The following is a 15112-nucleotide window of genomic DNA, read 5'->3' on the forward strand; positions in this document are numbered from 1 at the left end:
GCTCACCTTGAGCACTTCCTGCTCAGGTGAGCTAAAAATCCTGCAAAATCAAAAATGGTTAAAAGTTCTAGTTATTTTATAAGTATGTTTAAGAACATAAAGATACAAAATGATTACAAAATTTCAAATGAGCATCAAACATGAACACACTGGTGTGTAAAACATTTTAATATTTTGTTTGTTTGTTTTGGGTTTAATGCCGTTTTTCAACAGTATTTCAGTCATGTAACGGTGGGCAGTTAACCTAACTAGTGTTCCTGGATTCTGTACCAGTACAAACCTGTTCTTCGCAAGTAACTGTCAACTTCCGCACATGAATCAGAGGTGGAGGACTAATGATTTCAGACACAATGTCATTTATCAAATAGTCATGGAGAACATACGCCCCGCCCGAGGATCAAACTCTTGACCCCGCAATCCGTAGACCAACACTCTTATCTACTGAGCTAAGCGGGCAGGAGTATAATTAAAGAACAGAAACTGGTGTGTAAAACATTTTAATATTTAAAGAACAGAAAATGACAAAAGACAAGAGGGTCATGACAGGGCTTTTCATCAGGAAATTGGGAAGAGGCCTTGGCCTTTCAAATTGGGAAATTTATGCGCGGTAATTGTCCATTTTGGGAAAAATTATCAACCGGAAGTAAACATCGAAAGACGAAGCAAATTTATCTCCCCTGAAGCATGGAATAAAATCCAGGTCATGGATTATAATGTATTAGACTGGCAATGTGTCACAGGTTGTTCTGTGCGCTGTCAGGCTATTGTGCGACAAAAAATCGATACCAGACAGACGCTTCGTCTGGAAATACTAAAATGTAAACACAATCTTAACCATCTGTTGCATGATTTTGGGAAATCTTACCTTGCATTTTGGGAAATATCTCTGCCACAGTTGGGAAAATATAGTATATTTTTGGATTGGGAAGAGGCCTTTTATAGGCCTCTGTTATATAAGGATGGAAAGCCCTGCATGATGACCCTGAATCGCTCACCTGAGTAGAGTGGTCACAAGCAAAAGTTTACCCACAGACGTATGCACGCACGGACGACAGATGCCGCGCTATCACAAAAGCTCACCTTGTCACTTTGTGATAGGTGAGCTAAAAATGGAAAAATCTTGTCTATGACAAAAAGTAAATGGAAAAATCTTGTCTATGACAAAAAGAAAATGGAAAAATCTTGTCATATGACAAACTGATTATATACTTCATGGCAATTTTTTGTTACACAAAAAGTCATTTTGAACACTATGGTGGCTGAACACAACCAAAGTCCTGAGCACAATAATACTTACATGCAGATTTCATCATGATTTAATGGCAAATGAAGTGATGATGGTACTCTAGCATCTAAACCAAGCAATCAGCTACAACATTAAATCTCAATGCTCAAGTTCCTATTTAAAACTACTATTAACCATCAACTATGGTAGTAATATTATGATTTATAAATATGATAAATATATTGTCAACATTAAAAACACAAACATCTAACTGTTGGACAAACAAACTTGCAATAACATTATTTTACACAATATGAAAGAATGATTCAATGGGGCAAGTAGAGGATATGATGGCTAATTATTGTGAAGCCATCACTGCATCAGTTTCAGTTTCATACAGCCAGACCTTGTCACTCAGCTGTCCAATCTTCTCCTCGTCGGTACAGTTACCCTGGCTACTGTTACCCTGACTTCTGTTTTCCTGACTGCTGTCCACAGACATAGGTGAGGAACTCAATGTTTGACTCAATGACAGTTCTGTATTATCCTGGCAAGCATGTATAGTGGATGACTCTACCAGGCTCGAACTTCTGGATGCACCATCTGGTATTGACCTATATTGGAAATATTCAAATAAGGCTATTATTAAACAAGAGCACCGCCTTGCGGGTGCTGACGCTCATCTGATTTTTTTTGTTTAATAGAAATATTGTCCTACCCATGATTTTCTAAGTCTAAAAAGGGCCATCATTCTTGCAAAAAGCAGGATAGAGTTATGTTTCTTGATGTACAGTGTCCACTTATGATGGTGAAAAACTGTTGCAAGTTTTAAAGCAATAGCTTTGATAGTTTATGAGAAAAGTTGCCTTAAACATAATACTCAACCAAGAAAATGATTTTCTAAGTCCAAAAGGGGCAATAATTATTGCAAAAAGCAGGATGGAGTTATGTTGCTTGCTGTACAGGGTCAGCTTATGATGGTGAACAAGTGTTGCAAGTTTCAAAGCAATAGCTTTGATAGTTTAAGAGAAAAAGTTGACCTAAACACAATCTGACTAAAGTACATATCCTATTACGCTACGCATAGGATCTGAAAACGACCTATTCATTGCCTCGTTCTGACGGCTCTTTCGCTAGCCAATCAGAGCCTAGCTTACAATATCTTGCAAATCTACATGTAGCATTGACTTTTGATATTTACAATTCTTATGTCGTAATGTATCAGATAGCCGGTTAGCTCAGTCGGTAGGCCACTTGCTTTGTAAGCGAGGGGTCCCGGGTTCGAGTCCTGGAATAACCGCATATTTTTCTTATCCTTTGACAATCGAACAAGTCGTCTGATTGGATAACATAAAAATAGCAATAATGGAAATCCAAAATATACAGAAGACGAATGTAAATAGGTCGTTCTCAGATCTTCGTTTAGAAGATCAAGTACTTTAGTCAGATTGACCTAAACATAAAACTTAACCAAGAAATCTGATATTTTCTAAGTTCAAAAGGGGCCATAAATCTTGCAAAAAGCAGGATGGAGTTATGTTTCTTGCTGTACAGGGTCAGCTTATGATGGTGAACAAGAGTTGCAAGTTTTAAAGCAATAGCTTTGATAGTTTAGGATAAAAGCTGACCTAAACATAAAACTTAACCAAGAAAACTGATTTTCTAAGTCCAAAAGGGGCAATAATTCTTGCAAAAAGCAAGATGGAGTTATGTTTCTTGATGTACAGGGTCTGCTTATGATGGTGAACAAGTATTCCAAGTTTCAAAGCAATAGCTTTGATAGTTTAGGATAAAAGCTGACCTAAACATAAAACTAAACCAAGAAAACTGATTTTCTAAGTCCAAAAGGGGCAATAATTCTTGCAAAAAGCAAGATGGAGTTATGTTTCTTGATGTACAGGGTCTGCTTATGATGGTGAACAAGTATTCCAAGTTTCAAAGCAATAGCTTTGATAGTTTAGGAGAAAAGTTGACCTAAACATAAAACTTAACCAAGAAATCTGATATTTTCTAAGTACAAAAGGGGCCATAAATCTTGCAAAAAGCAAGATGGAGTTATGTTTCTTGCTATACAGGGTCAGCTTATGATGGTGAACAAGTATTCCAAGTTTCAAAGCAATAGCTTTGATAGTTTAGGAGAAAAGCTGACCTAAACATAAAACTTAACCAGGCAACGCCGACGCCGACGCCGACAACCGCTCAAGTGATGACAATAACTCATCATTTTTTTTCAAAAAATCAGATGAGCTAAAAAAACACTTGTTTGCAGTAACGTGACCTATATGTGAAAATCGCTGTGACTCAACTTTCTTTTAAGGACAGTCAGATGAAAAAGTTTTTTTACTGAAAAAATAATTCCCTACCTACCCACAAAACAATTTTGAGTCGCGTTACTGAAAACAAACAATTTTTTTTTATTAAGGTCTGACACATTATTTAATACTTTCTGTGAAGTACTGAAATATAATGTAGGACTAGCTGTATCCTTGACTTTTTGTTACAGATAAGTAACAACTTCTGTTAAGCCAGTCACGATGAGCCAAGATGGCTGTATAAGTCACTCACCTTTAACCACGACCTTCTGAAATGTATCATGAAAGACAACAATGTTTCCATTAAGAAAACTTTTCCTCCCAAATACAACACAACTTGGCACAAAAAAAGAGGCAGTAAAGCCAACAATATGAACAAACTTAAGAAAAGTCCATGCAAGGATGCCTTCCAAAGGGTACTATTGACCAAATTTGATAAAAACCTATCAAGCAGCTCTTGAAACTAGATGCCCACGGGCAACATGTCGAGCCCATCAGGTGTCAAAAGGACTGGGAGTTGCAAACAACACTCAGTCTCATTGAGGCAAACATTTATGCCAAATAAAAAAAAAGATTGCAAAAAAGTTACAATATAAGTTATTTGTAGTAACAACAAAGGGAAGTAAATCTTAAAAAAAAAAAAAAAAAAAAGCTCAAAGTCCACATAAAAATCCTTACCAGTAGAGATGGGTCAAAATGCACCTCAAAATTGGATGTAACATGCATGTTGTACTATAGAAAAGTGGTGGTCTTGGTTTTTCCCTACGGCCAGTAATCCCTCCGTCTCATGATGGTGAACAATTGTGCCAAGTTATATCAAAATCCCTTTATGCATGAAAAAGAAATGCTCCGGACAAAGTCATTCTTGTATCTGACCTTTGACCTCTAAGAGTGACCTTGACCTTAGACCTAAGGACCTGGCTCTTGCGCATGACACTCCGTCTCATGGTGGTGAACATTTGTGCCAAGTTACATCAAAATCCCTCTATGCATGAAGAAGAAATGCTCCGGACAAAGTTGTCATTCTTGTATACTTTGACCTCTAAGTGTGACCTTGACCTTAGACCTAGGGACCTGATTCTTGCGCATAACACTCCGTCTCATGATGGTGAACAATTGTGCCAAGTTACATCAAAATCCCTCCATGCATGAAGAAGAAATGCTCTGGACAAAGTCATTATTGAATTTGACCTTTGACCTCTAAGTCTGACCTTGACCTTTGAGATAGGAACCTGGGGTTTGCGCATGACACTCCGTCTCACTGAGGTTAACATTCATGCCAAATATAAACAAGATTGCTCCATGCATGTCAAAGTTATGGTGAAAGTCAAAATGTTTTCTTTCTTTCCACCTGTGGCAGCCTCTATATGCTGTCAAGAGAAATCATTTGAACAAACTTGTAAGTATAATACTATGACTGTATCGTTATTGTAATTAATAAGATTTTGATTTTAACTATTTTCTAGATTTGAAATCATATTCATTTTCTTTAAAGTAGCTAGACTATAGTAAAGGCGAGACTAATTTAAGGGTCAGCAAGTTTAGATAAAGCATGACAAGTTCCACCGTGGTATCTATTCGACGTGCAGATATCTATCCTTATTATAAGATGTTACTGGATAGCTTTCCTTAAATTTACCTTGTTAGAATACATTATATACTAATTCCACTAAGGTGGCATGAGAAATGGTCAGCAGTTGACACATCATCCTTTACGGTTTTGCTATATAACTCTTGTCTCATTGACAGACTGAAATGTGGGTTTAGAATGCTTAGTAGGTTAGGATGTGAAGAGCACCTTAGCTAGGCAGCGCTTAGGCTGCAGAGCGCCTCAGCTTTCGAACAGAGCTGTAAGATGATGGGTGTCTCTCAGTTTTGGCATATAAGATTCTAAATTATAATTATTTTTATTAAACTTATTTAATTTCAAAGGACTATTTTGGAACTATGGACAAATTAATTTAAGAAAGATAGAATTATTTATTTTAAATGTGCATCTAGAGAGAGAGTTATTATGTATTAATTAATTCAGGATGATTACGGGATTTGGAATGAATAAATCATATTTAAAGAACTTTGTACCTCATGTTTTTATGTACTAAATAAAATCCACTATACGATCGACTAATGAACTATAATAAAACGGCTGATAGGGGTACATCGTCCCTTCTTGGTGCTCGTGACCAGCAATTTTTAACAATGTTTAGACTTTTAGGAGTTTTGAAAAGCTCCGTCGGCGGACAGTTTTAGTTACAGTCTTTGAGAGGAATGACGGAAGGACAACATAAGAAGTTATACATCAGAACAATTGTAAGTCCTGTTTATTTTTCCCTTCCTTCTAGTATGACGCAAGTCATCCATTCTTTAGCAACAGAAATTCAAGTAGGCTTTCAGTTACGCACGTATAGCATAAATCTCTCAATATCAGCATTAGACCGGAATGCAAAATTTTTCATAAACAGGATTAAGAAAATAGAAAATATAGGACTTGTCGTTTTAAAAGGGATTATTTACAGTGTGAAGTTGTATCTTATGAACATCCGAAATGTTTAAATGTTTAGGACTCTTCTCTCAAAATGAAACCATTCAAAGAAGATTTAAATATCCAGTTATTTTAGGAAATAGTTTCTTGTATAATTTTAGGATTCATATTTACTACGATTTACAAAGGCTAAGGGTAGCCAGAAATTCTATGCGTCAAAAAAGATTTGAACATTTTTTTTTTTACTAATAGACTGTAAATAATGCCGGTTATTAAACCGCTGAGTTCACAAACACGTGAAGTAAAACTACGGACAAGTTCACATTTTCAACCAATTATTTATGAAATTTCACCCATTACTGAAGATTACATGACAGATAAGTTGGCTTTATTATATATAGGTAGTTTGATTGAAATAGGACAAAACAGGAAAATTTCAACTATATCTGGGTCCAGTAATGACAAAATCATTTTCTCAAAGAATGATAACGATTCCTACAATCATAGTCCTTTAAAAGAGGTCAAATGTCCATCTGAATATCAACATGTGTTATTCCGTGTTATCAAGAAAAATATGGTTATCTTTGCGGAAATTTAAGAGATTTAAGACAATTGACGCCTTTCATATTCCGATCTTATTGCGATCTGTTAAAGATAGGTCAAAAGTAGATAAAGCTACTTGTAAAAAGCAAGAAACTAAGTAAATCAAAAGGTTACTCCTACATGTAGCTTATCTGTTTTAATTGTAGATAAAAAGGACTAGTCAAAATTTTTTCTTTTGATTAAAAGAAAAAAGCTTCTCTGAAACTAGTGAATTGCTTATTATAGGTCATTGCATGATAAGAGAAAGGGTTTGATAATTATTACGTTGTACATATGTAAGTACTAGAATTTAATAGCAATAGTTAGGGTGAGGGCAAATTTATTAATGTTTTATTTTTGTTTGTCTATGAGTATCTTGTTTTTGTTTTATTGATAAATATCTCCTAGAATACTGAAGACAGACTTTATTTATATAACAAATGATAAGCTGTTATATAGCACCTGAAAGAAATAAAGGTGTTTATGAAATTTGCATGAGATGCATTTTATTTCGTTTCTGTCTATTAGAAAACCATAGTAGAAACATGGTTTCTTACCCTGCAGGTTCCTGATTATTGCTCAGTATCATTTGCAAGGAATTGTCTAGCAATACATTAGCAGCATTCAACGTATGTCATTTTAACAGAAAAATGACTTAAAATAATGTTTAAGTTTGGGGAGCTTATAACATGTAATTAAACTCATTTGGAGTGGCCTTTGTCTGCTTTGACAAAAAAGGCATCACGCGATATGAAGATAAATTGACAGGTTTATTATTCCGGTATATTGCTGTTGTTGTTGGGGTTTCCTGTCTTTGTGCGTGGTATGATAACTTTAGTTTGTTGCAGCTTTTGTTATAGACTTTTAAAAGTAATTTTCTATAAGGCATTGGCTTGCAAGAGGTACTAGCAGAAAGGGTAAGGTAACAGGCATGGATGCTGAAGAAGACAAGAATCCTATTGTGAAATTCAAGTCAGCACCACCTGTTGAGGAGTATGAATATTTCGGGCCATACACATGGTGAAGAGTAAAAGTGCATAAATGAAATTTACTTATGTGGTGAAGGATATATTAACCAACGTTACATTTGAAATTATGTTATTTGAAATTATGTATATGTCGAACTTACAAGGAGGACAGATAATTACCATACCATCACATGCACGAATGTTCTTAGTGACTGTTAACTCTCTCTCTCCGCGATCAATCATTATCTTTACCAAATTGGATTCGGCGTTGTACTATGAATGAACCCTTCTCTACTATCTGTTTAATCGAAATGCCAAACACTCCACTATCTGAGATTTACAGCATGAAGATTTTCGCACTTATACAACGATGTTATGGTACAACGATGTAATGGTACAATGATGTTATGGTACAATGATGTTATGGTACAACGATGTTATGGTTCAACGATGTTATGGTACAATGATGTTATGGTACAACGATGTTATGGTTCAACGATGCTATGGTCCAACAATCATATGGTCTAATAGTGTTACGGTACAACGATGCTGTGGTACATTGGTGTTATGGTACAACGATGCTGTGGTACAACGATGCTGTGGTACATTGGTGTTATGGTACAACGATGCTGTGGTACATTGGTGTTATGGTACAATTGTCTTATGGTCAATGGTGGCCCTTTACAACGGTGTTATGGTACGACTGTTTATGGTTCGATGGTGTTATGGTACAATGGTCACAGCAATGGTAACGCTTCAACATCTTGATGTTATGGTCAACAATGTCCTGTTACAACAGTAGCCGCAGTACACCAGCGTGTTGACTACGCAAATATAAGTCAACACTCTCACTGATGTTCAACGATGTCTACGTGATGGCCCACTAACCACTGTCGCCTCACAGATGTTCACTGATGCCTCTTTGATGTCCTACAATCAAACCACTAACGCTTCACAGATGTTCACTGGTGTCTCCATGATGTCCCACTAGCGAACCACTATCGCCTCCACAACGATGAAACCTTATTTGAAATGCTTGAAATGAATTGTATATAATCATTGTTATCATGATAGGACTGTGTGAGTGAGAATTGTATGTTTTGCATCATCATTGTACGGATGCACATGTTTATCTACTTTTGCACTGATTTTAAAAAGAAAAGTGATTCTCACTTTTATTTTTCCAAGAAAGGGAGGAAATATAATACTATGACTGTATCGTTATTGTAATTAATAAGATTTTGATTTTAACTATTTTCTAGATTTGAAATCATATTCATTTTCTTTAAAGTAGCTAGACTATAGTAAAGGCGAGACTAATTTAAGGGTCAGCAAGTTTAGATAAAGCATGACAAGTTCCACCGTGGTATCTATTCGACGTGCAGATATCTATCCTTATTATAAGATGTTACTGGATAGCTTTCCTTAAATTTACCTTGTTAGAATATATTATATACTAATTCCACTAAGGTGGCATGAGAAATGGTCAGCAGTTGACACATCATCCTTTACGGTTTTGCTATATAACTCTTGTCTCATTGACAGACTGAAATGTGGGTTTAGAATGCTTAGTAGGTTAGGATGTGAAGAGCACCTTAGCTAGGCAGCGCTTAGGCTGCAGAGCGCCTCAGCTTTCGAACAGAGCTGTAAGATGATGGGTGTCTCTCAGTTTTGGCATATAAGATTCTAAATTATAATTATTTTTATTAAACTTATTTAATTTCAAAGGACTATTTTGGAACTATGGACAAATTAATTTAAGAAAGATAGAATTATTTATTTTAAATGTGCATCTAGAGAGAGAGTTATTATGTATTAATTAATTCAGGATGATTACGGGATTTGGAATGAATAAATCATATTTAAAGAACTTTGTACCTCATGTTTTTATGTACTAAATAAAATCCACTATACGATCGACTAATGAACTAAATAAAACGGCTGATAGGGGTACATAAGAGGTCAACAAGATCAAAATACTACAGACAAAGTTGGGTATAATTCTGACCATTCAGACAAGATGTTCAAGTTAAAATATAGGTGATGGACACCTGACATCCACCTATAATAACAGCTCACCATCTTGTACAGTATTTTGATTTCATATATAACAGATCCAAGTCAAACACTTTGTATGTCAACATAAGGTTTTTGAATATTCTTAGTTTTATATAATGTTTGTACTCTATTCTTCTCTAAAAGTACAGGTATTTAAAGTATATTTACAACTACCAGTAAAGCATTGCATTACTAATATATGGATAACAAGCAAATTTGATGAATTAGTATCCCCCGCCGAAAGGGTTTGTGGTTAGGAATGGCAAAAAATAAATCCGGCAAGGATGTTACTAAGAAGCAAATAATTTCATTAGTCAAAATCAATTTAACAGGAAATAAATGCTATTTTTTGGTGGGTGGGGGGTGGGGGGGTACAAAGTATCACATGTTGATTATAAATATTGACGGAAAATTAAAAATGAAAAAGAAAAAAAAAACTAGAGATGCTTTTGAGAAAAGCGTACGTCTCCCACAACTGCCCCTATGAAAAATGTTAGTTTTTCTAGATGTTTTAGACGAGTGGATCCAATTAGATGGTCTGGATGAGTGGATTTGGCTAGTTATCGAACCTGGGTAAGGTCTTATGGCCAAACACATTTTGTTCAAGTTTGGTGAAGATCGGATGAGAAATGTTCAACTTAGAGTGCGGACAAAGGTAAAAGGCCGATTTTTCGATAATTCAAGGGCCTTAACTCTAAAATGCCTGGACCGATTTGGCTATTTATCGAACTTGGCCGAGGTCTCATGGTCAAACACATTTTGTTCAAGTTTGGTGAAGATTGGATGAGAAATGTTCGACTTAGAGTGCAGACAAGAGTGAAAAGGCCGATTTTTCGATAATTCAAGGGCCGTAACTCCAAAATGCCTGGACCGATTCGGCTAGTTATCGAACTTGACCGAGGTCTCATGGTCAAACACATTTTGTTCAAGTTTGGTGAAGATCGGATGAGAAATGTTTGATTAAGAGTGCGGACATGAGTAAAAAGGCCAATTTTTTGATAATTCAAGGGCCGTAACTCAAAAATGCCTGGCCTGGACCGATTTGGCTAGTTATCGAACTTGGCCGTGGTCTCGTGGTCAAACACATTTTGTTCAAGTTTGGTGAAGATTGGATGAGAAATATGCGAATTAAGAGTGCGGACAAGAGTAAAAAGACCGATTTTTGGTAATTCAAGGGCCATAACTCCAAGACGCCTGGACCAATTTGGCTAGTTTTCGAACTTGGCCGAGGTCTTATGGTCAAACACATTTTGTTCAAGTTTGGTGAAAATCAGACGAGAAATGTTCGACTTAGAGTGCTGTCTCCCACACCACTGTGTGGTGGGAGACATAACAAGAGCACCGCCTTGCGGGTGCTGACGCTCATCTGATTTTTTTTGTATAATAGAAATATTGTCCTACCCATGATTTTCTAAGTCTAAAAAGGGCCATCATTCTTGCAAAAAGCAGGATAGAGTTATGTTTCTTGATTTATAGTGTCAGCTTATGATGGTGAAAAACTGTTGCAAGTTTTTAAAGCAATAGCTTTGATAGTTTATGAGAAAAGTTGACTTAAACATAATACTCAACCAAGAAAATGATTTTCTAAGTCCAAAAGGGGCAATAATTATTGCAAAAAGCAGGATGGAGTTATGTTGCTTGCTGTACAGGGTCAGCTTATGATGGTGAACAAGTGTTGCAAGTTTCAAAGCAATAGCTTTGATAGTTTAAGAGAAAAAATTGACCTAAACATAAAACTTAACCAAGAAATCTGATATTTTCTAAGTCCAAAAGGGGCCATAAATCTTGCAAAAAGCAGGATGGAGTTATGTTTCTTGCTGTACAGGGTCAGCTTATGATGGTGAAAAACTGTTGCAAGTTTTAAAGCAATAGCTTTGATAGTTTAGGAGATAAGCTGACCTAAACATAAAACTTAACCAAGAAAACTGATTTTCTAAGTCCAAAAGGGGCAATAATTCTTGCAAAAAGCAGGATGGAGTTATGTTTCTTGCTGTACAGGGTCTGCTTATGATGGTGAACAAGTATTCCAAGTTTCAAACCAATAGCTTTGATAGTTTAGGAGAAAAGTTGACCTAAACATAAAACTTTACCAGGCGACGCCGACAACCGCTCAAGTGATGACAATAACTCATCATTTTTTTTCAAAAAATCAAATGAGCTAAAAATGGGTGTGGGGTTGGGGGTGGGGGGCAGGGTGATGCATGATCGGGGTGGTGGGCTGGGTGGAGGAATAAGGTTGGGGAATGGTACAACTTTGCATGTTGGTAAGTATTCATGGAATATTTGAAAAAACAAGAGCTGTCTCCATAGGATGACACATGCCCCCGATGGCACTTTGAATGAAAATATAGTTATGGCCGATGTTAGAGTTTAGGACCTTTGACCTATGGAACTGGGTCTTGCGCGCGACACGTCGTCTTACTGTGTCACACATTCATGCGTAGTTATTTTAAAATCCATGCATGAATGACAAAGATATGGACCGGACACGCCTATCAATGCACTATCATGAAAAATGACGTTTAACGTCTAAGTGTGACCTTGACCTTTGAGCTACGGACCTGAGTCTTGCGTGCGACACGTCGTCTTACTGTGGTACACATTCATGCCAAGTTATTTGAAAATCCATCCATCGATGACAAAGATATGGACCGGACACGCCCATCAATGCACTATCTTTTAACGTCTAAGTGTGACCTTGACCTTTGAGCTACGGACCTGGGTCTTGCATGCGACACGTCGTCTTACTGTGGTACACATTCATGCCAAGTTATTTGAAAATCCATCCATTGATGACAAAGGTATGGACCGGACATGCCCATCAATGCACTATCCTTTAATGTCAAAGTGTGACCTTGACCTTTGAGCTACGGACCTGGGTCTTGCGCGCGACACGTTGTCTTACTGTGGTTCACATTCATGCCAAGTTATTTGAAAATCCATCCATCGATGACAAAGATATGGACTGGACACGCCCATCAATGCACTATCCTTTAATGTCTAAGTGTGACCTTGATCTTGAGCTACGGGCCTGGTCTTGCGCGCGACAAGTCGTTTACTGTGGTACACATTCATGCCAAGTTATTTGAAAATCCATCCATCGATGACAAAGATATGGACCGGACACGAAAATGCGGACAGACTGACAGACTGACGGACGACGGACCGACAACGGACAGCTTCAAAAACTATATGCCTCCTTCGGGGCATAAATACTAAACAAGAGCTGTCTCCATAGGATGCACATGCCCGATGGCACTTTGAATGAAGAGTTATGGCCATGTTAGAGTTTAGACCTTTGACCTATGAGCTGGGCTTGCGCGCGACACGTCGTCTTACTGTGTCACACATTCAGCGTAGTTATTTTAAAATCCATGCATGAATGACAAGATATGGACGACACGCCCATTAATGCACTATCATAAAATGAATGACCGTTAAGTCTAAGTGTGACTTGACTTTGACTACGGACCGGTTTGTGCGTGACACGTCGTCTTACTGTGGTACACATTCATGCAGTTATTGAAAATCCATCCATCGATGACAAAAAATGGACCGGACACGCCTCAATGCACTATCCTTTAATGTCTAAGTGTGACCTTGACCTTTGAGCTACAGACCTGGGTCTTGCGCGCGACACGTCGTCTTACTGTGGTACACATTCATACCAAGTTATTTGAAAATCCATCCATCGATGACAAAGATATGGACCGGTCACGCCCTTCAATGCACTTTCCTTTAAGGTCTAAGTGTGACCTTGACCTTTGAGCTACGGACCTGGGTCTTGCGCGCGACACGTCGTCTTACTATGGTACACATTCATGCCAAGTTATTTGAAAATCCATCCATCGATGACAAAGATATGGACCGGACACGCCCATCAATGCACTATCCTTTAATGTCTAAGTGTGACCTTGACCTTTGAGCTACAGACCTGGGTCTTGCACGCGACACGTCGTCTTACTGTGGTACACATTCATGCCAAGTTATTTGAAAATCCATCCATCGATGACAAAGATATGGACCGGACACACCCATCAATGCACTATCCTTTAATGTCAAAGTGTGACCTTGACCTTTGAGCTACGGACCTGGGTCTTGCGCGCGACATGTTGTCTTACTGTGGTTCACATTCATGCCAAGTTATTTGAAAATCCATCCATCGATGACAAAGATATGGACCGGACACGCCCATCAATGCACTATCCTTTAATGTCTAAGTGTGACCTTGACCTTTGAGCTACGGGCCTGGGTCTTGCGCGCGACACGTCGTCTTACTGTGGTACACATTCATGCCAAGTTATTTGAAAATCCATCCATCGATGACAAAGATATGGACCGGACACGAAAATTGCGGACAGACTGACAGACTGACAGACCGACAGACGGACAGACGGTTCAAAAACTATATGCCTCCCTTCGGGGGCATAAAAATACTAAACAAGAGCTGTCTCCATAGGATGACACATGCCCCCGATGGCACTTTGAATGAATAGTTATGGCCAATGTTAGAGTTTAGGACCTTTGACCTATGGAGCTGGGTCTTGCGCGCGACACGTCGTCTTACTGTGTCACACATTCATGCGTAGTTATTTTAAAATCCATGCATGAATGACAAAGATATGGACCGGACACGCCCATTAATGCACTATCATGAAAAATGAAAGACCTTTAACGTCTAAGTGTGACCTTGACCTTTGAGCTACGGACCTGGGTCTTGTGCGTGACACGTCGTCTTACTGTGGTACACATTCATGCCAAGTTATTTGAAAATCCATCCATCGATGACAAAAATATGGACCGGACACGCCCATCAATGCACTATCCTTTAATGTCAAAGTGTGACCTTGACCTTTGAGCTACAGACCTGGGTCTTGCGCGCGACACGTCGTCTTACTGTGGTACACATTCATGCCAAATTATTTGAAAATCCATCCATCGATGACAAAAATATGGACCGGACACGCCCATCAATGCACTATCCTTTAATGTCAAAGTGTGACCTTGACCTTTGAGCTACAGACCTGGGTCTTGCGCGCGACACGTCGTCTTACTGTGGTACACATTCATGCCAAGTTATTTGAAAATCCATCCATCGATGACAAAGATATGGACCGGACACGCCCATCAATGCACTATCCTTTAATGTCTAAGTGTGACCTTGACCTTTGAGCTACGGACCTGGGTCTTGCGCGCGACACGTCGTCTTACTGTGGTACACATTCATGCCAAGTTATTTGAAAATCCATCCATCGATGACAAAGATATGGACCGGACACGCCCATCAATGCACTATCCTTTAATGTCTAAGTGTGACCTTGACCTTTGAGCTACAGACCTGGGTCTTGCGCGCGACACGTCGTCTTACTGTGGTACACATTCATGCCAAGTTATTTGAAAATCCATCCATCGATGACAAAGATATGGACCGGACACGCCCATCAATGCACTATCCTTTAATGTCTAAGTGTGACCTTAACCTTTG

At 38.1% G+C, this 15112-nt stretch overlaps 1 protein-coding gene across 2 annotated transcripts in view; it reads right to left on the reverse strand.

Moving 5' to 3' along the window:
- Positions 1–1482: 1482 nt before the first annotated feature.
- LOC123525213 (uncharacterized) overlaps positions 1483–15112 on the reverse strand; it is a 45337-nt gene continuing 31707 nt past the window's right edge. For both annotated transcript variants that reach the window (XM_045304081.2, XM_045304079.2), the window contains exon 4: positions 1483–1839. In XM_045304081.2, coding sequence (XP_045160016.1) covers positions 1584–1839 — 256 coding nt within the window. In that variant the 3' untranslated portion in view covers positions 1483–1583. The remainder of the gene's footprint in view (positions 1840–15112) is intronic.

Source organism: Mercenaria mercenaria, chromosome 3 (genome assembly GCF_021730395.1).
Source record: "Mercenaria mercenaria strain notata chromosome 3, MADL_Memer_1, whole genome shotgun sequence".
Taxonomy (NCBI): Eukaryota; Metazoa; Mollusca; class Bivalvia; order Venerida; family Veneridae; genus Mercenaria; species Mercenaria mercenaria.